Genomic DNA, 26,550 nt, shown 5'->3' with positions numbered 1-26,550 from the left:
GCCATTTATAATCCTATTCTATTTACTTTTCAAATTCCAGTAGGGTAGACATGGGTGAATCATTCTTTTGGTTTTTTATTTTATATTGTGAGATGCCTTGGGTCTTATATTGAGAGAAATGCAGGATGTAAATTAAATAAACAAATACATTTTAAAGTGAACGTACCTAATTTTCTCTTTCCAAATCAGCACACCAAACAAATTACATGAATACTTTGATACTGGCACTGTTCCAAGTGTCACAATGCAGTTTTCCAGTGACAAATTGTAGGTTATATATTATAGAAAATTGCATGGAAAATTTATATATTAGAAGAAATGCATTAAAAAGCATACTATTTTTTGTGCAGATTTAAACATTCACAAACTGACTCAGGAAGAGGAGAAAACAAATTAAGATTGGAAAAATGAGAAACAAAATAGAAATTGACAGACATGTCAGCCCCTAGTGTTAGGAAGAGCCATAATTGGGAAACAGATGTCTGACCTAGATAATAATGAGCCTGCGTTTTTGGAAAGGAGGAACCATGTAATATTGTGCAGAAATCGCTAATAATTAATCTAATAATTAATCTAAACTGCAAAGTACAGGAATAGAACATCTATAAATGGAAATGTTCCAAACATATTTGTTATCGATGATGATTATGATTTCCCCTTGTACAATGGGCATCAGTAGATTGCTTGTAACCAAGAGACCTCTGTGCCATTTTGAGGGCTGGCAGTGCTAATTTGTTTTTTATAATTACCTCTCCTTTTGAATGAAAACAGCAGGAAGTGCAGCATTTCTCAGCCTCTGCTTCTCAAGGCACAGCATTCAAAATAATGATGTTGATTGCTCTTAATTTGTATGTCAAGTGCCAGTGAAGGGAACAATGTTGAGAGAACCTTATGGACTCATGAAGGGGAGGCTGCTAATTTGTCTCCATTTGGAAGGTCCCCAGTAAATCAAGCTCTTTTAGGGGCATCATCTGTTTGTGCTTTCACTTTAGTATAAACTAGTTAGTTTAATAGACTATATTCTGCCAGAAATTTTGGAAAACAAAGCAGTGCCCCACTGATTGGAAGCAATCAATATATATTCCCATCCACAAAAAAGGAGACACAAAAGATTACAGTAATTACAGAACCATTGCACTAATTTCCCATGCAAGCAAAGTCATGCTCTAATTCTGCAGGAAAGAGTCCTAACATAGATGTACAGAGAAATCCGAGAGATGTAAACTGGATTCAGGAAAGGAAGAGGCACTAAGGATCACATCTCAAACATATGAGGAATAGAGTGCACCAGGAATTCCAGAAGAAAATCATTGGCGGGTTACAGACCGCCGAAATGCGGCGGTCTGCTGCCGCCGCCGGTTCCTGCATCCAGGAACCGCAGCAGCCAAACGGCGCAGTTCCCGGACGCAGCAAAGAAGGAGCATGAACATCACGCTCCTTCTTGCAGCCCAGAAGAGATGCTGCGAGGCGCTAGTTGTGCACTCGCGGTGTCACTTCCGCTGTGCGCCATGTGGACGCAGAGCGTCCGTTACGTCAAAATGGTGGCGGCCGTGTGTAACGGCCGCTGCCATTTGTTACGTACTCAGTCCGTGCTAGGGTTAGGGGCATCTGGAAGAAACGCCCCTTTCTAACCCTAGCACGGACTGAGTCCGTCCTAGGGTGCCCGTCTGTAACGGGCCTGTGTGCGCTTTATTGACTACAGCAAAGCCTTTAACTTCATAGTAAGGACAGCAACATCTGTAGCCATTTAAGAGACCATTTCCTGCTCTGAAAGTACTCTTGTAGCTATGTACATTTCTCTAAACCTAGTTAGTTTAGGTTATTCTATGGAAATTTAATATTGTTTTGAAAGTATAAAATAACTTCACATAGGCTTTCCAGTCTTTTTGCTACAAATGTATCAAGCCACCTTGCCAACTTTTCTCTACAAGGGAAAGAGAAAGTGATTTCCAAGTAGAGGTGAAAGAAGCTCAGATGGAAAAAGTTTATTTCATTTAAATTAGTTCAGCTTGTGTAGTGAAACCTGCTGTATTTGCTGTTTTTACAGCAAAACAAACCTGACACTTAAAATGGTATTTCAGAAGCATTTAAGAATTATTCTTTCCTCATGTTTGCAACCTGATGCACATCCCTCCAACAAAATAATTTGAACTTTATAGCCAATTGAATAAATGATACTAAATTCAGTTTAAAACATTCTTACAATAAAATTGTTGATTAGAGAACAATCTGAATGTTTAGCACAGGCATGAGCAACAGTCTAAAAGCAGCTTATAGTAAAAAGAAAAGCTCATAAGATTAGAAGCAATAAAATAAATCCCGATTGTTGCACAATTATGTTCAGGGCATTTATCTGTTCAGGATTTAAATTATGAACTATTTGTTTAAAGAGGTTGTCTAGCTGTGTTTAACTCTGATGATAGTTCACTCTCAGAATGTTAATTCCTCTTGATTTTCAGCAGATAAATAGCCTTCAGAACAAGTTTCACCTGGCTCTTTCTAAACTGGTTCACCTCCAGTGAAATTCACTCTTATGAGACACCACTTTAGGATTCTGTATGCTGATTATCTTCTCAAAATCAAGAAGATCAAACAAGTAAGCTCTAAGTAAAATTAATGAGTGGACATAAAGATAATGTGACTCAGTTCAGTAAATAAAAGTGTGTTCATATTTACTTGGAGAAATCATTTTGTAAAAAATTATACAATTACAAAAATAATAAAAACACAAAAAAGAAACATAATATAAACAATCAACATGATAAAACAAATAAACAGGGAATGATTTCAGGGTATACTTGATTCTTCTTTCTAGATTGCCCTCATACCCATAATCCAAAAGTGCCTGCCCGTTTTTTTCTAACACCACTAAATGAGTTTTGTAAGGGAATGCAGGAGTGGGGATACAAATGAAATAATTCCCAAAAAATAAAGTTTGTTTGGGCAGCTTTTGAACGGTTAATAAGGTGGCCACTTGCGGCAAACATCTGGCTGGCTTGCCTTTCTATCACTCTTGACCCCCATCTTCTTGCTCCACAGAGTATCCAAGACAGCACTCTTGTGAGCTACCCAGCATAAAGCTATAGTGTCTGGCAAATGTGTGCTGTCCCATAATTTTGGAATGATTTCTCTGAGTATGCTTTGCTTTTTATTCATTCCAGATTCCGATGGAGGAGGAGGCTGCTAGTGATATCCGCTCCCAATGATGAAGACTGGGCCTATTCTCAGCAGCTTGCAGCCCTCACTGGGCAAGCCTGCAATTTTGGTAATTCCTTCTGTTCAGAAGGAAGCCCCAACAGTCATTTTCTGTTCTTGTTAAAAACAAAATGAAATAAGTATGAGGAGATTTGTGTCTAATACCTGAAGTGGGTCAGTTTTGTCTCCATACTCCCTAGCAAGGAGCTTTCTCCAACCTGGGAGTGATGTGTATCACTTCTATTTTTGGTTTTAGCCAGTTGGGAAGGGTTTGAGGGATCATGGATACTAAGAGAAACGATATTAAGAAAAACAAAACTGCCACTTGGAGCTTAGAAAAGTTACCTTCTGGACTCCAACTCTCAGAATCCTACAACTAGCATGCACACTGCCTGGATTCTGGGAGTTTTAATCCAATAAATAACATGACCAAGCTCTATAGCAAGGATTTGCAGTGCCTATGTGGCCAGGAGAGCAAGATGCTTAGATGTGATGTCCCTCAGATGGAACACCATCAGGCAGATCTGGTTTCAGCAGGCTCCGCAAGTGGACTGCAACAAGGATTGGGAATTAAGCTGCATAGATAATTCAGGGGCTTTCAGCATTTCTTTGCTTATAACGTCTGTATCATCAAGAAATACCAGCCAATTAAGAAGGTAGCATGACCTTTCTTTTTGCCTGTAGCCTTTGTGTGAACAGCTTGAACCAAGTGATAAAGATTTAGAAATACCTTATGTTTGATCCTTGCAAAACAATAGTTTCTAATAACAGTTAGCATCAGCATTTGGATTATGGGGGAATAGTAGGGGGACCATAATTAAATCCAGATGTTCTCTGACTCTCCTTCTGATCAATTTTAATCAAGTCATAGTTAGGATATGCTTATAGAACTAATAATAGTGGTCCTGTGAACATTATCATCTACATTTTGCATTAAAACTATGCTTAGTTTTCATTTAATGGAAAAATCTTGCATCACTGTGATGGACTCTTTCTTTTTACAGGTCTCCGCCATATAACCATCCTCAAGCTTTTGGGCCTGGGAGAAGAGATTGGTGGAGTGCTAGAATTATACCCAATAAATGGTGAGAAATACTTTCCAATTTGTAACTGCCAATTTATTTATTTAATTTATTTTATTTCATTTATGTCCCGCCTTTCTCCCCAGAAGGACTCAAGACGGCTCACAGACTAAAATTATTATAAAATTCAAACAATTAAAACATCTACATATAAAATCACATAAAATATAGTTAAGTTAAAAACAGACTAAAAAGAAATTAAAGAAGACATATCTCAGTGTTACTCTAGAGCTGTACTCCTATACAGTGAATATTTTTCAAGCAGACAATGATACAAACTACAATAAATTTATGTTTGAAAGCAGTAGTCACCAAAACAATCTTGGGTTGTAGAACATACACAGTGGTAACACATGAAGCAATGGTACAATCATATCCCATACAAGTGCTTGGCATATGGTTCAATGCACCAAGCAGTACCCTGATAGCTATATCTGAGAGAGTACTAAGAGAGTCCCAGCTTTGGACCTTTTCAGAGTCCTAGTTTGGTACTATAGTAGACAATTATAAGTAAACAAAATATGCCTCTACTGCACCTTTTAAAGCTCAGTTTGGTATGTTGTGTACCTTCTCTTCTCCTGATATCCCTTCTTTTATTCAGCTTAACAGTACAGTCCTATACGGATATGTTCAGAAGGAAGCCCCATTAAGATAAATGGGACTTATTTCCCAAAAAAAGCATAGTACACAAGGACTTATCCAGACTGGTGATTTCTGCCTATTAATGTTGCTTCGTGTCCAAATGCTCATCTTACTTTTAAAAAAAACTTGATTAGAAAGGTGGAACATATTGATTTATTTTCGGACATCTTGCTTGTGAAGTGGGTTTTGACATCAGATGTGGAATTGCCCAACACCCTTGAGTCCTCCAGATGTGTTTCCAAATTATTGTAATTCTCACATGACCTGGAATGCAAACCCACCTGAACTCAATCATTATGAACACGGGAATCTTGAAAGATTCACACTTTCAGTGTAAGTCTTTTAAAAGTGTGACTTTTGAGTCAGTTGAAGACTTTATGAAAGATTGGAAACCATTTAAGAACTTTTTGAGTGATAGGATCAATCTGAGAAGACAGTTGAAGCGACGAATCCAGGCGCACCCCCAAGCTGTGGACGCAGTCTTTCAGGGGAAGTGTGACTCCATCTAGAAATGGTGAACTTATCTCCATGCCCAGATTGGGGTTACCTATCATGAGTACCTCCGTTTTATTTGGATTCAGCTTAAGTCTATTTTCCCTCATCCAATCCATTACCGACTTCAGGCAGACATTCAAGGGGGAGATGCCCTCCTTGGTCACTGAAACAGTCTGAGACATAGCGAAATAGATTTGGGTGTCATCAGCGTACTGATAACACCCCACCCCATGTCTCTGGATGATCTCACCCAGCGGCTTCATGTAAATGTTAAACAGCATGGGGGACAGAATGGCACCCTGAGGGATGCCAGAGGTCAGCTCTCTCGTAGCGGAACAATTGTCCCCCAGCATCACCATCTGCAATCTGCCCGAGAGGTAGGAACGTAGACAATGCAGAGCAGAGCCAGCGATTCCCAACTCTCTCAGGCGTTCCGGAATAATTTGTTCATCAGCTACAATCCTAAAAAGGACAGACATTATGCTTACTTACATAATAGTGCAAAGCATATTGACTGTAAGTACAGCAGATTATCAAAGAAACTCCCATGATAATAATAATAATAAATAATAATAATTTTATTTATAGACCGCTATTCCGCAATGATCATAGCGGTGTACAGAAAAAAAAATTGCAATACAATAAAAAATACAATGTGACAGTTAAAGGAGGGAGAAGTCTCGTCCTTCAGGCAGTCCCTGATGTTGCTGGGTCTGCCTGATGGCTCCCTCTGAGGCCAAGATGACAGTTGAGGAGGGAGGGGCCTCTTCCTTCAGGCTGTCCCCGATGTTGCTGGGTCTGCCTGATCGCTCCTTCTGAGGCCAAGATGACAGTTGAGGAGGGAGGGGCCTCTTCCTTCAGGCTGTCCCCGATGTTGCTGGGTCTGCCTGATCGCTCCCTCTGAGGCCAAGATGACAGTTGAGGAGGGAGGGGCCTCTTCCTTCAGGCTGTCCCCGATGTTGCTGGGTCTGCCTGATCGCTCCCTCTGAGGCCGAGATGATGACTAGATGTAATTCCACTGTGGTTTGAAAAATACCAATATAGATATGCAGGGGTAGCTGTGTTGGCCATTTAGTAAGTTCAAACAAAAATCCTCCAAACATTGATATTGCATATCAACAAGGACTCCCCTTTTGCAATCCAATATGTCTCCATTCCTGTGAGGCCACAGGCCTCTTTGTAGGCAGAAGACAATGGATTCCTCAAGAATTCTCCATATTTTTGCATCAGGAACATTTTGGTAGGTGTAGCAGTAAACATGCCAATCTGGTCCAAATTTGAGAAGAAGAAAAATGGTTTTACCTTGGTTGAAGGTCCCAGTCTGCTGGCTCACTCTTCAAGGTTCCTCCTGTTGCAGCTGCAATGTAGTATCTCACAATCCAGAAAACATGCAGGGATAGCTGTGTTGGCCATTTAGTAAATTCAAACAAAAATCCACCAAACAGTGATATCTTTATTGGCCAACTGAAATGCACAATATACTTGTTGCAAGCCTAATGAAGAAGTCAGTGGAGGGAAACATGCAAACCATGGAGACTTCTTGAGGAATCCATTGTCCTCTGCCTACAAAGAGGCCTGTGGCTTCACAGGAATGGAGACACACAGAAAGAGGAGTCCTTGTTGATATGCAAATGGACTTTAAATTTCCTGGACTTTGTCCAGTTGCCACATGGTCAGAGGAGGAGGGGCTAGCCTTCTAAAGATACCCTTCCCATACCATCTTAACTAAAGACAGAAACAGCAAAATACAGGCATCTTACTAACATCTCCAATTTTTCTCCTGTCTGCTATGTAACATCTTGCCTGATGAAGAAGCCAGTGGAGCTTCAAAAGCTTGCAGCAAGCATATTGTGCATTTCAGTTTGCCAATATAGAGATACTAATATAAAAGAAGTGGCTGAACAATTCCAGAACACCTTGCCTATGTATAATCAAATACTGATGTTATTTCTCATTCTCACGTTGTCTAGGGAGCTCTAGTGTGGACAGAGAAGATGTCCCTGCTCATTTGGTGAAAGACATCCGCAATTATTTCCAGATCAGCCCTGAATATTTCTCCATGCTTTTGGTTGGAAAAGATGGGAATGTCAAATCCTGGTACCCTTCCCCAATGTGGTCTATGGTGATCGTATATGATTTGATTGACTCTATGCAGCTTCGACGACAGGAAATGGCTATCCAGCAGTCACTTGGCATGCGATGCCCAGAAGATGAATATGCAGGGTACGGCTACCATGGTTATCACCAAGGGTATCAGGAAGGTTACCAAGATGATTATCGTCACCATGAAAGTTATCACCATGGATACCCCTACTGAAATTAGCAATTTAACCTATGACTGTACACGCCTTGGAAATTTTAAACTTCTAGCCACGGAAATCTTTTCACGGCCATTGAACAGGTTCCTTGCATTCAGGCACAAAAATACATAAATATTGGACTCTGGCCTTCTCTATGAAATACATATCCATGAAGTGAAATAGGTCAAACTAGTATCACTGATGCCTTATGGAATAAAGACTCCTTCATATTTTAGAACCCTTTTAATGTGAGGGTATTATCAGGTGCTATGTATGTATAGATACCCTTTTTCCCTATTCCAATGATGAACATTGTACTGTAGGCAGGATATAAACTGTACAGTAGACATTAATACTTATATAAGCTTTTTCCATTCACTTGAAGGGGAAAAGTATTTATTGGAAAGTAGTGATTTGTATTTTTTTTTTCTTGAAGAAGTGGAATGGATTGTATAAGAAAATGTAACCCTTAAAAGATAAGCTTTTGAGAAAGGAATACAGAAGAAGTCTTTTAGAAAACTCAGAGCTAAAGGATTTTAAAAAAATGCTTTGACTAAAAGGACTTTGTTTATAAAACTCCACAGAGTAATAGTTTTACCAACAAATTACCAAGATGGTAAGATCACTAAAACAATACTGTGAAATGTTAAGTGAAAACTGTGCAGCTGTTTTAGCAGTTTCATTTTTCAGATACTGTTTTCCCCCACTGTAGGCAGGAAGACAATCAAGTCAAGGAAAGGATATATATATTTTGAAGACAGCATAGATGGGGCTGAGAATGCTTCATGAGGAGGCATGATTCCTTCCCAGAAAGCTTTTATAGAGCTCTATGGGAGCTGAGAAACAAAACAAAGAGGAACAAGAAACAAAACAAAGAGGAGCAGATTAGTGAGCGAACAAGGAAACTTTAAGCAGGACTGGGCAACTACATAGAGAATAGGGCCCATTTCTCTCTCTCTCTCACACACACACACACTGACATTCTGTTATGCTGCACCAGAATCAATATCATGCCACTTCAGGTCACTATTTTTAGCCAGTTTTCAGCAGAAAAAGCATATTTGTGGGAAAGTGTTTTGGTGGAGGGGCAGGAAAGCCAAACCACCACATTTGCAGATAGTTTTCTTGCATTTTGGACAAGTTTGGGGTGAAAAATCGCATGAACACTGTTCCATTTTTAATAAATTAGAGATTCACAGGGACAAAAGTGGGATTCAGGGGCTGCCTGTGGCTGTACTTTCTTTACCCAAGGCTTTAAGCTTCATCTCAGCTATACTATGAGGTCTATCTCTTCTACCCCAAGGAAGCAGCATCCCTATATATTGGCACATCCCTCCACAAAGGACTGCTGTGTTAGCTCATCACTTATTTGAATTAGTATTTCTTTTGCAAGATGAAAAAAACCTGTGTGTGGCAGAGACAATACTTTCTATGCAGAAATTCTCAGGTTTGTTCAGTGATCATGGCGCCTCCCCTGCTAGGTTCGTTCAGTGGCTTATTGGCTCCCCTAAAAAAACCCACATCAAAATCGCACAACAACAAAGAAGCAATAGAAAGCAACTACCTGTATGAATGGACACTACTGGTTTAGATGAAAAAAATTCTAATCTGCTATAAGACAACTTTCTATAATTATGTATCAAGACTATTTCAAAGAACAACTTAACCCTCTCAATATTTTGGGGCCAGCTGGTTAATTTGCCTGTAAATTGGCTTAACATCTTTCCATCAAATATACAGTTTCAACATTCCTGATTCCTGTACATGTGAGAAAATCTTTTTTGAATTTCTGCTCTTGTAGGCAGGAAGCCATTCTGCCAGTCCCATCCAGTAAAATGTCCCATGTGAATTTATAAATGCAAAGTAAGGAAATAATTATCAAATGTCTTCTAATTCAGTACTTGATATAGGGGACCAGCAATTACTCCCCCCCCCCCAAGGTACCAGAGGCCAGTACCTTAGTTGGGCACATTTCTTTCCTGGAAAATCTCCAGGAACCAGCAGCTGATGACTTCTGGATTAGCAGAGGTCCATGGACAGCACTTTGAGTAATGCTATTCTAACCTATTTTAGGTTCTTAGCTTCTTCTCTAGAAGCCATGATGACTACACTGAGACTGTTGTACTTTAGCCACATCATGAGAAGACATGACTCACTACTTCTTTATTAATTGTCTCACAATGGCAAACTCCCTCTGAAGCAACTTGCCAAGAAAACCCAATAGGCGAATGCCTTAGGGTCACCATCAGTTGGAAATGACTTGAACGCACACAAGAAAAGACAATAATGCTTGGCAATATAGAAGGCAGTAGGAGAAGAGGAAGACCACATTCCCAATGGATAGACTCTGGCAAGGAAGCCACAGCCCTGAGACTGCAAGACCTGAGCAGTGCAGTTGATACGGTGACTTGTGGGAGGTCTCTCATTCATGGGATCGCCATAAATTGAAGTCAACTTGACAGTTGTTAACAATTCTAATTTATTTTTGACTACATGGGTACTTTTATTGAAACTGGGTGAAGTGCCTGTCATGATAAGCATTTCCACTTACCTGGGACCTATGAACCAGCAGCTCTAAGGTAGGAAGTGGAGATTGCAGATGACTGTTGTGTGTGTAAAATACAGAATAGGCCATACAACTTTTTTTGAATTCAGAAACCCAAAGCAGCCTTCACCATCTACTCCCATTACTATTTTAACTCAAGCCCATCCATTTAGTTATTGCATCCTGTAATGCACAGATGAAGAAACTCTAAAACATCACAGTTTAACAGGAAAAGATATTTTCCAACCTCAATAAGCCACCAGTGAAGTACTAGATTCAAACTCTGCATACAGCATCTATTATAACTTGCCAAAAAAGAATGCAAACCACTTTGTTTTTACAACTGAGAAGTGAGGATCTTAATATTTTTATTGGTTTTCATGCACAATTCACAAGTAGGGTGGTAGTCTATATGGTTTCAAATTCCCTCTATAGTTATTTAATGTTAACTTGCAAAAAGTGCTAGGCAGATTTATGCACACAACGTTTTATAGGAGGAAATTCTCTGAGAATGTGTCACTATAAAATCTTCCTGTGTTTTACTTCTTAACTGAATGGAAACATCATGCTAGTGAGGACAGCTGTAATACTGGCCAAAGTGAAGCGACTAAAGCAATTAAAAAACATTACATGTAGTGGAAAGCACTAAAAGTCCACCATGCTACTACACTCCTACTTCTGACATTGAGTTTATACTACTAGCTATTTCCTTAGCAAAACAAGGTATACTGTTATAATGAAATAAGTAGCTGGAATCTTCATTTGCAAGTAATTTCTTTTTGCATTCCAGATGAGACAACCAAAGCACAGTTTTTTCTATTATACGGCTAAACGTCATGATATACAAAGAACCATTTTCTAAATGTATCTGCTAGTAAATGTGAATGCAAGAGGGCGCATTCAAGGTAGAGAAAGAAGTGCTTTACCTCTCACTTAACTAAGTGCCCCCCAAGATCCCCCCCCCCAGCAACCTAGCTACTTCCAGACTTGGATGGGTGGGAAGAGGAGTAATTTTTAAAAATATCATAAAAGGCAACAGTTATGAAGACATTTGTAAGGAAGAATTAGGAAGGATACTGCTATTCTCTCCCACCTGACAACTTCCCCTATATATGCCTCTATATATTAGGGGGAAATGTTTGTCTTGTATTGTGTACACTTTCCTTTAATTAACAAGCTAAAATTGTGATGCAAAGCAAATACAAGCAAGTTAGTACAATGCAAAATCTTAAAATACGTTAACTTTTTTTAGGGTATATCCTGGTCTGAACAAAGTAGAAACAGTGGCACACGTATTTGAAGATATTACAGATTTTATGACTCTTTTGCCCCAGGAGATTTCAGTGTATCTAGGCTACTAAAAGTATGACTAAGACAGAGTTGGTATCCATCTTGCAAGTAGTGCATAACCTTCAAGACAATGTGATATGTCCCACAAGACACCAGTCTAATTCATATATTGTCACTGACCACATATAAACCTGCATTTGAGGAAGTAGAATCTACAAAAGTTCATGCAACAACTTTTCCACAGTTAAGTATCACAGGTGCTGCAAGATCCCTTTGCATACTGATACTGCAGACTAACACAACTATGTCTTTGAACATGTAAAGCTATTTGTGCCACTAACAATCTGCCCTTTGGATTTCTCCTTTATTGTAGCTTTGGAAAGTGGATATTAAACAGACCCTCCTTCATGCATCTTCTAATCCTGTCACATATATATATATATAAAAAATCACAAAACTTGTTCATTTTTTTTCCACAGATGGTGGTTTATTTGATTCTGTGGCATACTAGTCTGCAAAGTAAGAAAAATTCATACAGAACAAAAAAGTATCCCATACTGATTTAATCTCAGGCACTGGTAGTGGGGTCTGATAGAGTTCCTCAGCAAATGCATTACAGTACATATTTTTAAGAAACTGGTAAAAGTTCAGATTCTGTTACAGCAAACATTACATTTCTTCAATAATCATCAGGCTATGTTTTTTAAAAACACATAGTAAAGCAAAATTAAGTCCAATGTCAATATAAATAAAAACACATTCAAAGTTAATCTTATGCCAGAAATAAATTCTTATTTCTGACAGAATTTTTGAAGAAACAGTGAGGTAAAAAGTAGGGTCAAATGGATGCTCCATTCAGGTGTGTTGTAGAACAATCAGAACTAGTCAATAAAACTGGACTTTTCTCCCAACACTTAAGAAAGATATGTGTTATCTATGCAATTAGGAGCAGCACCTTAAATTGTTAGAATAGTACTGGAGTGTTTATGTTAATACTTTTCAAGCATGCTACTTCACAAGTCTTCTGCAAGATAGATAAATTTCTGCCTTGACCTCTTGAACAAATGTGGATTTAGCCACTCAGTTGCTTATAGCTTTAGCCAGACTCCCTATTTCCATTATACACTTCCTTGCCTTCAAAACTGATAAAAGGTAACTTATAAAACATTATGGCTCGCTAATCATATATACCAAAACAGCTGCATGCATTATTACAAATTGTTTTTGTCATTTTTTCGTACCTGGTCTATTTTGTCTCCTTTGCTGTATTTTTACACACTTGGAATCAAGAGTTTGGCACATTATTATTATTTGGGATTTAAAAAGTATTCAGCCAGCATGGACACTAAGCATGTGTTCTGAGATATGTGAGGAACTGTACACCAAAAATAAATAAATTTGCCAAGCTCTGGTTGCAACACATACACAGATGGATGTACCACTTGCATCAAAGATATCAAGAACATACTCAGAGGATAAAAGTCAGATTTGCATATCAATAAAGTCAATAGTACTGATAAAGCCAATACCAAATCTGAAGGCACTCCAGGTTGCCATTTCAAGTGGCAAACTAAAGGGACAACATGCTTTGCAAATGCCTCTCCAAATACATGCAGAATTCCTAAGGAAAATGATATTTCTTTAATGAGCTACTGGCATTTTTAATGTAACCTGGTACTGTAGTGTCTATCAGAAACTCTTTCTAGATGAGGTGTGGACTGTGCTGCTTCCAATGTCTACAGTATATCCTGAGAAAAGTATATGACTCTACTTCCCTTTTACATATGGATTACAATTTCTGACTACCTTGCCATGACTAACTTGCTCAGGTAAGCCACAATTCTTTTGGAAAACACAGTTTGACACCATTTTGACTCAAGCACCAGTGTGAACAGCAAAGTTTGTAAAATATTATGCATTGCATGGTATTCAGCAAGGCCAATCTTGTTGCTGTATTTTCAGCACAGGACAGTTGGGGAGGTTTGTGTTTAACAACATTAATTTCTATATACCAATAATGACTTTAGAATCCCAGCTGTACTGAGATAGGAAACTGTTGTACACTTTAAATTATTTTAGTGGAAGAACACTAGATTGCCAAATGATGGCTTTTGTGCTTAGGTATATGGAGAAACAATAATGCATTGTAAAACCCAGAACTTTATAGTCCTTTCAGCTTATTCTATGAGCAATGTGTATGGTGTTGGCTATTGTATAGCAACCATATCCATCACCAGGGGCTACTTCAAATGTTACATTTCTATGCTGCAGCTATTAAACAAGTGGCATACACATCAAAATACACAATTGTGCATGTGAGGAGTGCACATTTTTAATTGAGCAAATCATAGAGGTATTAACCAACAAGAGCCATAGACTGCAATAGCTTCCATCAGCATTTACACATAGTGGCAAAGACAAGTTTAGTAATGCTTAATAGGCAAAACACTCCTGATATGTGATGAAATGTAATCACTTCATCCCTGTATCTTTATGGCATACAAAAGTTCAAATACAGTTTGAGAAATGTACTTTTGGAATGTTAGAAGAGGGCACCTTGATGGCCTCATCTATATATTTGCTCCTTAGGTATCTTGTTCAGCCCCAACACCAAAGTTGTAAAAGAGTCAACAGTCTTATAAAGGTGCCAAAGAGTCAATAGTCTTAATGTATGTAGTTGAAATTGTTATTTCTCTGTATCCAAAGCCTTCTGGACTCTATTCTGTAGTGGTCATTTTACTGTAGCAGAAAATCTTGATTTTAGTGGGACTCATTCCATAAAAACACCTCCTCCCAGACCAGGCCAAAGACATAACACAGGGAAAAGGTACTGATGGAAAGTTCACAAACAGGATATGATGGTGATTGCTCTCTCCCATTGTCACTTCACAGCATAAAAATACTTCCCAGCATTTAGTGATGTGTTGTCTTTGATCATGAAGGCAGTATGTGCTAGTATCATGACCAGTAGCCAGTGATAACCTTATCATCCATTATTCTTCATCTTCCATTAATTTATCCTCCATTAACACAGAGATGTTTAGTGTCTAGCACAGCTTGATGAAAAACAAGTAAAATCCCAGCTAAGCAAGAAAATAAGACAAGTCTATTCTACTTGTCCATCAAATTTCCCTGTCTTCACATTTCAAATTGTAAAATTTGACAAGTGCGCCTGGACTTCAAGAATCCAAACCTTCCTATAAGGCCTCCTCCTCCGAATCGTGATCACTGTCCGGCTTGTTAAGTCTCTCAAGTTCTTCTCCATCCTACAGAAAATAAGAGGGGATGATGGTGAAAAGGTGGCATTTATCTAGATTTGGTTAAATAAATAAAAAAACCTATTTAATTTATAATATAGTAGAAATTTTATCCAGCATGCCCAAGTTGGTGTTGATTTCTTTTATGATTTCAATAAATCAAAGGTATGGCTAGTACCTACTACTCTTTTTCCATGATATTGGAGATGAACCACACCCATCATTACTAACTTAAGCTCAACGGATTTATCATTCTCATGCATTTTACAGTGGTCGAAGTTGGGGCCAAGTTGGCCTCCATCATCGCATGTGGAGTGAACTACAGAACTTATCATTATACTGTGTAAAATTATACTCCTTTTATTTTTCCTGTATAGCTCACCATTTAGCTTCAATAGCTGACTCCAGGTTCCAGTGTTATGAGAGGAGAAAAACGTCTCCTTACATATTTTGTCCACATCATCTAGACTTATAATAATAATTAATAATAATTTGTTTTATTTATATACTGCTATTCCAAAGATCATAGCGGTGAACAGCAAGTAAGCTAATTATCAAGTATGACTTGATAGTCCATGAAAAGATTCACTATGGAAAATCCAGGACTTCAAAATGATGTTCTTTTGGACTTTTCTGCAAATCCTTGAAGCCCCCAGTCATAGTAATGCTGACTTGGCAATTCTGTGAGTTATTAAAAAGTAATACTGTATATACTCTTGTGTAAGTCTAGAAATTTAGGTCAAAAATTGACCCAAAAACCTGAGATGACTTATCCACGGGTCAATGTAAGTACTGTATCTTAACTCTTATTTAAAAGAAGGAAACATCCCCTGGTGATAAGCAAGAGTATAATCTGTCCTGAAAGCACTTACCCTCTATATTCTCTCATCCATCCAGCCTTAAGACTATGCACATAGAGTTATATCTGCTAAAATTTTGTAAGTTCTTTGACATTGTTTTACTTAGCTTCTTCCTTGCTATATGTCCCTAAATTTTTCCCTTGACTTATCCATGGGTCAAAGCAAAATCCTTAATTTTGGACTGAAAACCTGCCCTTGAGTTATACATGAGGTTGACATATAGTCGAGTATATACGGTACTTCCAAGTTCTAGAAATCTTATTTCACCAAAACAACTTTTGGAGAAAGGCACCTGTGAACTGAACCCAACAGAAATCTAAGATTCCATTTATTGGAATGAGTGCACAAATGTTACTCAAAGAGCAGCTTTTCTTGTCAGCACTGCCCCCTGGTGTCCAATATTTCCAATCTGGCATACCATTAAGCACACCTTTGTTGTTGTTATGTGCCTTCAAGTTGTTTCTGATTTACGGCAACCGTGGGGTGAATCTATCATGGGGTTTTCTTGGCAAGTTTCTTGAGAAAGGGTTTTTCATTGTTTAAGCTCACCTAACCCCAGTTGAATCAACAGACTCAATTCAACATTACCCTGTGCAGTGGATTGTGGATTTATCTCAAGAGTGCTTTTTGTTTTTGTTTTTCCAGCTCTACAGAATACATGATTTTAAAGTGTACACTGCAGTTATGACACAAGGCTAACAGTTCTGAGTGGCTGCAAAGCTGCAGTTGAAAAATATTACAATAAAACGAAGACCTCTAAAGTGCAATGGTTCGTACCAGAAGTGGGCAAGCTGTGGCCCTGGTGGCCTTCAAGGTTGTTTTTGAACCCCAACCTTGCCCAGATTCCTTTGGACTTCCTTTGTGGGCACAGAGGAAAAGATTTCTCTGGAAGCTTCCATAACAGCAACTGACCTTTTAAATAGGTCACAAGTCTCTAACCCCAGTGCTGTTTTACATTTTAAAATATCAATTTTTCAGCCATGTATAGCTTTGAAGTATTTTCCTTTCAGTTTTTTTTTTTAAGGTATGGCCCCTAGAGAGTCCCAGGGCTGAAAATTGGCTCCTGGATCTACTGAAGTTGCCCATCCAGGGTTTATAGCATCTTAGGCCAAATTATCAGAACAAAGAAAATGAGCTCCTTAAATTCACTATGATCAGCAAAGACAGTGCAGTTCATTAAAGAAACCTACAAGACTGGATCAAATGATCATATGGGATTTAACATCTTCTCTCTGCTGATAAAGGTAGTAACTCTTTGAGACAACACCACATTATGTAGAACTGGAACTATAGGTTGACTACTAAAGAACACAATAGAGGCACGGGCAATGGAAAAGAGGCACAGTGGTGAACAGTGGTGAAGCTGGCAAGGTAAGGCCAAAGTTCCAAACTTTGGCACAGGGGAAGTACTGGATCTCTCATTTCAGTGTTTTGAACTAACTATATCTTTTCTGAACAGGTACACCTCCAGGGAGAGTGCAGGGAAAATAAAGAACACAAATGGCTCACAGGCTGTTGGCTCCCTTCTCCTATAATGCTACATCAACAGCTGCTGACTTTAGTGCTGTTGTACCAGTGCTCCATCAGAAAAACTGGCCTATGCTGTGATATCCCAGATGTTTAAAACACAGGTACTTCTTCCAAAGCAGGGAGAGAGAAAAAATGAAGCTATAGTTTTTTGTGGGTTTTTCAGGCTATGTGGCCATATTCTACAAGAGTTTATTTCTGACATTTCACCAGCATCTGTGACTGACATCTTCAAAGAATGCTGACATGGAAGAGAGTTGGGTATATACTGTGTGACCCTGGATAAGGAGGAGTGATTTCCATGTTAATCTGTGTATAGTGAAGAAAATGAAGCATTTGTGGTGCCTTGTTCCACAGCCTAACAGGTACCACAGCAGCATCCTCTACTGCCAGTTTTCAGAAACAAATTTACTACAGTGAGGAGGCTGGGGAAAAGCACTGTAGAATTGGTTCATGACCACACATAAATAGCAGGAAGGCACTAGTTAAACCATGAAAGCAAAAGCTGTTCATGTAATAGGGTCCTGGAGGAAAACTTTCCAAATCCTTACCCCACTGGAGCGCTCCCATGCACCTCCGCTGAGTTTGCTCCTCTCCCATTGAGCTGTATATTCCACAGATCGAGGGCTGCTGGAATGGTAGATAAATATGGACAAAAGTACTACAGGAGCCTCCAGGAAGAACTCAAGAGAAGGTTTAAAATCAAAAACAAAGACAGACACTGTAGTGATGATGACAGTGGTAACCTGGGCAGTCAGAACATGAAACATGTTGTCCCGGAATTTCAAAATGAAAGCCACTGACAGCCCCAAAAAGGCAGTGACAAAAATAAGGGCCACAGAGAAGGCATTGTGGCCATAGAAGAAGCCACAGTATTCTATGCGGCGCCTGTTTTCAGGACGCAGGCTCAGCATCAGGCCATTAAACATAGCTCCAAAGAGGTATAGCTTGGTGTTTTGTACAAAAATGTTTTCGCTGAACTGACCTCCTTCTTTCAATATTTTTTCATTGTAGATATTGGCCATGGCAGAGATAAAGCACTGTACTAGTATCAGCAAATGTCCCAGGCCAAGTCGAACAGTTCTTGAAGTGCCTGTGGCAGCGGTGACATTCCAGCTGAAACTGGGGAAAGACCACCTTGCTGTACAGTTCTCACTTCCCCAGCACTCTTCCTCTGGCCTGGTATACTGCAAGCAGCTGTTTGAGTGGCTGAAAAAGATGTCATGGTGAAAACCATGCACAGCCAAACTATTTTTGTCACTTCCTGTCCCTGTAGTCAGGGCTACAATAGACAGGAACAAAATCAGCAGAGATGCCCACTGTACCCAGGAGACTTGCCGCCTGTGTGTAGAGAAGACAGACTCTTTCAGCATACATAGACAAATATGAAACAATCCTGATAAATCAATCCCAAAGAGAACAAGTGAAGGGTAGAAATATAATGCCCATCTTTTTCCTTTCTGTTTGTTTTGCAAAGGCAGCAGTGTTAACATGTTCCAGCAATACACCAGGCAACAAATTACCTAGTGCTAAGATTAACACACTGGGTAACCTTGGGCAAGTTACAATCTCTCGGCCTCAAAGGATGGCAACAGCAATGGCAAACTCCCTCCGACGAAACTTGCCAAAAAAAACCAAACAAACCCATGATAGGTTTGCCATAAATCCAAAATGACTTGAAGACACACAACAACAAGATCAATAAATCCCAAAACAGAGAACTAAATGGGTGCTATAGTGAAAACCTTGAGCAACAATCTCCAGTTTAGAACAATCTGATATCACAATTCAAACTATGTTTTGGCTTTTTTTTTTTAAATGTAGAAACTATATAATGGTTTTAATAAGAATGGGCTGCACCTATTCAAATCTACATATGCCTTGGCTAAAATATCATGATAGATCCAAGGGCTTTTTTGCACACCCTCTCAAAAACTGCACTGCTGAATTTCAGTGGCAACCAGGAAAACCTTACAGTGTTTTCCACCAGGAGAGGGGGCAAAATTGGCCCTTGGACTGGCTGGTGACAACTGATGATTGCTGGTGGAGTTGGACTGATGTTTGTTTTTTGAACCCTGTTTTAATAATTGTACTGTACAATTATTATTTTATTATCATTTTATTTATTATATTTTATACTGGTCAATGACCAAATAAAGAACTTACTACTAATGGGTCCTTGGACCCATCAAGGCTCCCAACTCTGCTTTATGGGGACAGACCTAGACCTAGATTTGCAAGCCAAGTAAGTGAAATCCAGAAAAAAGAAAATAAGAAAATATAAGCAAAGAAATGTTGCAGAAAACAGCCTATGTGCTGAAGGGATTAGCTGCTCCTGGCTACAAACTAATTTGTGATACTGGTGGCAGAATTAGTACCTCTTGAAGTCGGCTCAGGTTTAAGTTATAGATGTTTTTTGGACTTGGCATTTAGTTTTAATACCTTAAGACTCTGGTTTAAAATTGCTTAACAAAAACTAGACAAAATTGAATAGCAACAAAGGAAACAACAAAATGCCTGATGAAGACATGCTTCTATAGCTACTCACTTCAGCACAATTCTGAACAGGAGAGCCGTTGTTATGATGACAAAATTTGAGAACAATACAGCCATGGCCTAGTAAAAAAGAAGGCAAGGAATCAAGTTATATGCCAAATACAGCTTAGTAATAGAATATCCACCAACTGACAATCCTTTTTAAAAAACTAACCATCAAGAAGACTAGTACTACACCTAGCAGTATAACAGTCTGCTACTGTCCCTACTAAAAATAAACCTAGCATGAGCAAACTGTTTCAGCCTGCCTCCAGCTTCCAGCACATTGCTGGACAAGATCTATAATGAACATACAGTAAAATTCCCTTAGCATTAACTGTCATCTATTTGTCTTATATACCAAAGAAATCATCTTGGGTTTATAGTCTAGAGAAAAATCTAAAGGCGCTCCCTTGGTCATGTCACACCCCTGATGTTAAGTACACTGCAGCTCAGAGCAGAGCTTTTAGTGTTGTGATAGTCTTTGTGTTCCCTCTGAAGTTTGACACGCTCCAGCCATTTTTAGACAAATGTTGAAAGTTTACCTATTTCTGCAGACATTCTCTGGGTAGTCAAACATAATCTACTTCACAGACACCAGAAATACTGTATTGTAGTTTTGTGTATTGTGCATATTTTACTTTTTGTTATTATTTGTACATAGTGTTGAATTCATCAGATCAAAGTGATTTATAAACATTTTTAAATAAAGAAACTTAAGTTTCACTTGAAAAACAACCAAAATGTATTTTGCTGTGCTCATCTCTTAGCTGATATTGCAGATCTGGCAAAGTCTCCTTAAAAATCCAGTTCAATCATTGGGACATTGCAATTTCAGGCAGACAGGTGGCCATGACAACAACAACAACAAAGCTGAGAAAGAAAGCCTGTCTACAATCTCCTGACTTTACCTCAGTTTGGCAGAGGCTACTTACAGGCATTGGACAAATTATCTCTTTATTACAATTTTGAGGACAGACAGCACTCCTTCATTTTTGAAGTGTTACTTACTGGTGCGAGGTAGGACAACACATAGAAGACAATCAGGTTATCCAGAAAATAAAGGAAGGCAGGAATTGACCACTTAATGTAGCTATACAACTGTCTCCATGAGCTGCAGCCAAATCCACCATGAGAATATCCTCCTAGAAAGGGAATAAATTAAGGAGAAGCAGGGAAAATGCTTTAGTGCATTTAGTAACTAATATATAAATTTACTCAATCTCTACTATCACTGTTAGTAGTTTCTGTGAAATACAAAGCATCACAATTTCCAGTAATCAGAAAATTTGGGAAAATATGTAACCTCAAATATTGAACACTACCATGCTTTCCTCAAAGGATATTTCAAGTGAATGGATGAAGCTATGATTTCTGAAAACCCATCTCCATAGTTCCTTGTTAGGGAACACAAGCAAGAAGATCTATGACACTCATGTCCTGCTTGTGTATTTCTTGTTGGGATAATAGTTGGTTATGGTTCATAGATGGGCCTTTGGTCTAATCCAGCCTTTGACAAAGTTTCCCATGACATTCTTGCAAACAAGCTTGTAAAATGTGGGCTAGACAAAGTAACTGTTAAATGGATCTGTAATTGGTTGACCGGCCGAACCCAAAGGGTGCTCAACAATGGCTCCTTTTCATCCTGGAGGGAAGTGACCAGTGGAGTCCCACAGGGCTCTGTCCTGGGCCCAGTGTTATTCAATATCTTTATCAATGACCTAGATGACAGAATTGGGGGTATACTTATCAAATTTGCAGATGACACCAAATTAGGAGGAGTAGCTAATACTCCAGAGGACAGGATCAACATTCAAAATGATCTGAATAGACTAGAAAGCGGGGCCAAAGCTAACAAAATGAAATTCAACACAGAGAAATGTAAGGTACTGCACTTAGGGCAGAAAAATGAAATGCACAGATGTAGGATGGGGGACACCTGGCTGAATGAAACTACATGTGAAAGGGATCTGGGAGTCCAAGTAGATCACAAGTTGAACATGAGTCAACAGTGCGATGCGGCAGCTAAAAAGGTCAATGCAATTTTAGGCTGCATCAATAAAAGTATAGTGTCTAGATCAAGAGAAGTAATAGTGCCACTGTATTCTGCTCTGGTCAGGCCCCACCTGGAATACTGTGTCCAGTTCTGGGCACCACAATTCAAAAAGTACATTGAGAAACTGGAGCGTGTCCAGAGGAGGGCAACTAAAATGGTGAAAGGTCTGGAAACTTTGCCCTATGAGGAACGACTCAGGGAGCTGGGGATGTTTAGCCTGGAGAAGAGAAGGTTAAGAGGTGATATGATAGCCCTGTTTAAATATTTGAAAGGATGTCATATTGAGGAGGGAGCAAGCTTGTTTTCTGCTGCTCCAGAGAACAGGACCCGGAACAATGGATGCAAGCTGAAGGAAAAGAGATTCCACCTCAACATTAGGAAGAACTTCCTGACAGTAAGGGGTGTTTGACAGTGGAACACACTTCCTAGGAGTGTAGTGGAGTCTCCTTCCTTGGAGGTCTTTAAGCAGAGGCTGGATGGCCATCTGCTGGGGATGCTTTGATTTGGATTTCCTGCATGGCAGGGGGTTGGACTGGATGGCCCCTGTGGTCTCTTCCAACTCTATGATTCTATGATCTGATCTTAACTTTACAAAGCAGATTTGTACATTTAGATATCTAATGAAAGTCCTCCCACCTGAAAAACTGGAGGTTGCCAAAGGCTGATTTCCAAGTACAGAACCTTCACACTAAGCACAGGATTTTTTTCAAACAAAAAGTTCAGCAAATGAAAATTAAATGGTAAAGTCACAATATAAACATTTGGCAAAGAGTAAACTGGGTCTCTCAGACAATGATGAATTAAATACATTCATGGATGAATACTTCAGCAGCTATATGGAATCTGTAAGCTCACAGGCAGCATGGTACCAGTTCCTGGAAAGGCAACATGGAGGAAGGCTACAAAAGGCCTCCTGTAGGCATCTCAGAGCCGTCTGTTTGGCCACTAAGGGAAACTGGACTAGATGAACCGTAGTCTAACCCCGCAGGGTCTCTTCTCATGCTTATGCCCACTGAACAACCAGTATTGGCTGCTAACCATGGGCACCAAGGGGGGAAAAGACATTAATATGTATTTAATTTATGTGCGATAAAAAGTATGCCATCTTCGTTAAAGCTTAAGGTTCAAGTGCTGCACACTTATCTTGATAAGCATGTAAAGCAATCAAAAATTTTAGCATATGCTTGACAGATGAAAGGGCCAGCAAGATGAATACTAATTGGTATGTTTGCTTGAATCAAGGATGTTCTCAAACTTTAATGCTTTATTTAAAAACATTGCTTATAACTAATTAATTCCAACTTTTTAGAGTTCTACAGAAATGTCATGCATATGGTTGAATGAAAGGCTGATAGGTGAAATTAGTGTGTTAAAGGCATGTGACAGCGCATACATTCTTGCACAGTCTCATAAACCACCACACATTTGTTAAAACACATATAAAAGATAAAGAGAATGAAGAGAATAGGAAGAATTACTTTATATTCATATACTGACTTCTTCATACTATACAGACTTTTTAAGGCAGAAACAGACATACTGCTGCTGCAGTTTTCAAAGCAATGACACTGTATTAACATAGACACTTTATATTGTTAGTAAAGAACAAGGCCAGATTGATATATGTATACATTCCCTAAATTGCATTGACACACACCCAGCAATTACAGCAGCCATGCACCCTGCTAAATACCATGTAAGTATCTAACTGTAAAAGCTTACCTTTCCTAGTTACCCAAAGTGCCATAATCAGACAGAGCGCCAGTTTAACCAGTTCTGAACACACATTTACAGTTGCAGGAAGGTAATCATATTTATTATCTGAAGCAAAACAGAGATTAAATCAGTGTCATTGGAAATACTACTCTAGACTTCTTATTTGCATGAATGCCAAAGCTGCAACAGTTCAATATAAACACAATTATGAAATAAAACCAAAATAAGAAGATATATTTTCAATAATGCCAAAGGCAGATCAACACTGAGGGCCAGACATACTGCAGAGGAGAGGACAAAAAGGCCTCTCTCTGTGTCCATAGTCTTCCCCTGAAAATTATAGTGGATTAGGAGACTGGTATAGGGGATGGCATTCCTTGCTAACCTGTTCTAGTGCTATATAAGCCTCTGAACACTAATACACCTTGGTTCAATAACAAATTAGCCATCACTGTAAATCTTTTAGCGTAAATATCGTATGTACAGTTGGCCCTCTGTATCAACAGATTCGACTATCCATGGTTTGAAAATATTTTACAAATACCAAAAAGCAAACCTTGATTTTGCTATTTTATATAAGGGACACCATTTTACTATGTCACTGTGTATATAACGGGACTTGAGTATTCAGATTTTGCTGTCTAGGCAGAGTCTTGGAACCAAATCCCAGGAGATTCTAATATTAATGGCCCAATGTATATGCTAAGATGTAGTATGTACATAGTAATAGAGTCCCATTATTTAACTAGTTACTACCACTAGTTGTACCTTCTGAACCAGCCTCAGTATTGATGTCACAGTAGGTACCCCAGCTAATAGGGAGAAAAGATCACATACCGCCTACAAGCCCTGTGTTACTAACACTGAGGAAGGAACCAAGATTAACACATAACCTTGCGACATTAGGACTACACAGTCTGATGCTATAATCTCATATCACACATTCAGGCCTGTTACAGACTGCCAAAATAAAGCTGCTTCGGGTCTCTTTGGAGGTATGCTGTTTAAATGACACATGGGTCCTAAGAGTCCGGAGGTCGCGCCAAAGCCACACTCCATTCCTAAGCACTGGAGGGCAGCTTTGGTGCAGCTTCCGGATTCTTAGGATGCATGCATCATTTAAACAGCATACAGCCAAAGAGACCCGAAGCAGCTTTATTTTGGCAGTCTGTAACAGGCCTCAGAGAGCATCTGAAGGCCATATTTGCATGCTGACAAATGCATACCTTCATTAGCAGAGTATTTCATCAGAAGGATACGACTTGACCCCAAGGCAATAAAGGTGCCTCCTAAGAGGAATGTGTATACGGCTGACCTGAACAACCGAGAAGCCTGGCTGCCAGACTTGGACTCCATTCTGTTGCCTCGTTGTCTGTGGCCTTTGAACAGTAAAGCAGAGAACTTATCAGGCAGGTCCTTTCGGAGGAACAACAGCATCCATTTTATTATTTGGATTCAAGCTTCCATGGCTTGAAAACATTAAAAAAAAAATGTAAGTTCCAAAAGCAAACCTTGCTTTTGCCATTTTATATAAGGGACACAGCTTCGTTATGCCATTGTATTTAATGCGACTTGAGCATCCACGGATTTTGGTACCCGTAGGAACCAAATACCAATGGATACAAAGGGCCCAGTGTCTATCATTGCTGCGAACTGCTTTCACACATCCAGCTTTCCCTGTTATTTCATCCTCACAAAAGGAAAACACTCCATTCATTACACATATATCATGCTACAGTTAAGTGAACAAGAGACAGGTCAGTACTCCAAATGGACATCTTGAAGGCGAGGCAGCTGCTGACTGAAGCTAGGGCTAAAATAAAATCTGATTTAGGATGATCTTCCCATTTTCAGAGGATATGTGCGGCTGCTTGGCTAAGATGATTAGCATAGTCTGGTTCCATGCTAATCCTCTGGTTCCACCTCTGGGTCCACCACAAACTACCATTCCCAGAATCCCCTAGCATGGAGCCATGGCAGCTAAAGCACTCTCAAACTGGATTATTTATGCAGTGTGGATGCAGCCCCAACAGAAAGGGCTTTGCTCTTATTAAACAACCCAAATGAGGAGGCATTGTCTTTATATGAGGGTCTCCTAAGGGCTGGTTTACCTGGCAGCACCTCCTTTCTGCTCTGCTGCAGGCATCACTCTCACCTGCTCCAGCCTTGGCCAGCGCTTCCTTCATCTGCGCATGCGCGGAAGCCTCAGCCACTCAGTCCAGAGAGAGGCAGGCGGCTAGGAAACCGGAAGCGGCGGTGCATCTAGAGATAGGAAGGTATAGAGTAGCCAATATGGGAAAGATGGTTCTAGCGATAGAGTAAGCAATATGCAAGAGAATAATAATAATTATTATTAATATTGTGGTCTTAATGTTTGTAATTTTATATTGTTTTTGTATGTGAAGTTTTCATTGCTTAATTTTAACATTTTTTAAAAAAATAATTTTATTTAAATAAATAAAAAAATCAACACACCATTTGCAAACAAAAACATTCCCAGAATTCCCTAGCAAGGAGCAAAACAAAACCATTCGCACAGAAAACCATTTTCTTGTTCAGTTACAATCTTCCCTTCAATCTTATTCTGAGAGCTGAAGTCCAACATTCCTTTAAAGAGCACAGTTTAGGGACCACTAACACTCCAATAAACGCCCCATATAAAAACCCCATATAAACCCATATAACACCCCATATATACCCATACAAATATGCCATATAAAAACAGATAAACACCCCATATAAATCCATATATAAACAACCCATATAAAAATATATAAGCAAACACCCTGTATAAACCTATATAAAAACATATATAAACACACCATATAAAAAGCCATCCCATGATTTCCCCCCCCCCCCAATCTGTGTGCTCTCTTTAAGGGGGTTGTTTTGGACTTCAGCTCCCAGAATCCCACGCCATTGGCCAACGTGGCTGAGGCTTCTGGGAGCCGAAGTCCACAATTCTCTTACAGGGCACAGGGGGCCTCCGTTGCGGCTGCGCAAGAGCGGAGGTCGCGTGCTCAAGAGGGGTCGCTCCCACGTGACCCGCC

At 39.3% G+C, this 26,550-nt stretch overlaps 2 protein-coding genes across 3 annotated transcripts in view; one reads left to right on the top strand and one right to left on the bottom strand.

Moving 5' to 3' along the window:
- The window catches only part of CCDC80 (coiled-coil domain containing 80), a 33,063-nt gene extending 22,391 nt beyond the window's left edge, over positions 1-10,672 (top strand). The window contains exons 6-8 of one of the 2 annotated variants that reach the window (XM_089512440.1): positions 3,162-3,265; positions 4,200-4,280; positions 7,385-10,672. In XM_089512440.1, the coding sequence (XP_089368566.1) occupies positions 3,162-3,265; positions 4,200-4,280; positions 7,385-7,731 (532 nt within the window). In that variant the 3' untranslated portion in view covers positions 7,732-10,672. Of the gene's footprint in view, positions 1-2,459; positions 2,560-3,161; positions 3,266-4,199; positions 4,281-7,384 lie in introns of those variants that run through there. The other variant, XM_089512441.1, reaches the window with a different exon arrangement.
- Positions 10,673-11,937: 1,265 nt separating this feature from the next.
- SLC35A5 (solute carrier family 35 member A5) lies at positions 11,938-26,529 on the bottom strand. The gene is made up of 8 exons (XM_089512442.1): positions 26,471-26,529; positions 25,612-25,762; positions 24,727-24,879; positions 23,507-23,605; positions 20,740-20,873; positions 19,742-19,809; positions 17,745-18,534; positions 11,938-14,815 (listed from the first exon to the last, which is right to left on the bottom strand). Exons 3-8 carry the CDS (start codon positions 24,854-24,856, stop codon positions 14,747-14,749), a joined length of 1,290 nt encoding a protein of 429 aa, XP_089368568.1. The 5' UTR covers positions 24,857-24,879; positions 25,612-25,762; positions 26,471-26,529; the 3' UTR covers positions 11,938-14,746.
- Between the last annotated feature and the right edge of the window lie 21 nt (positions 26,530-26,550).

The sequence above is a fragment of the Sceloporus occidentalis genome, unplaced genomic scaffold (assembly GCF_023333645.1).
Source record: "Sceloporus occidentalis isolate IW3139 unplaced genomic scaffold, rSceOcc1.0.p SCAF_2, whole genome shotgun sequence".
Taxonomy (NCBI): domain Eukaryota; kingdom Metazoa; phylum Chordata; class Lepidosauria; order Squamata; family Phrynosomatidae; genus Sceloporus; species Sceloporus occidentalis.
Note: the sequence above shows the minus strand (reverse complement) of the source record. Positions and strands in the feature narration are given on the sequence as shown.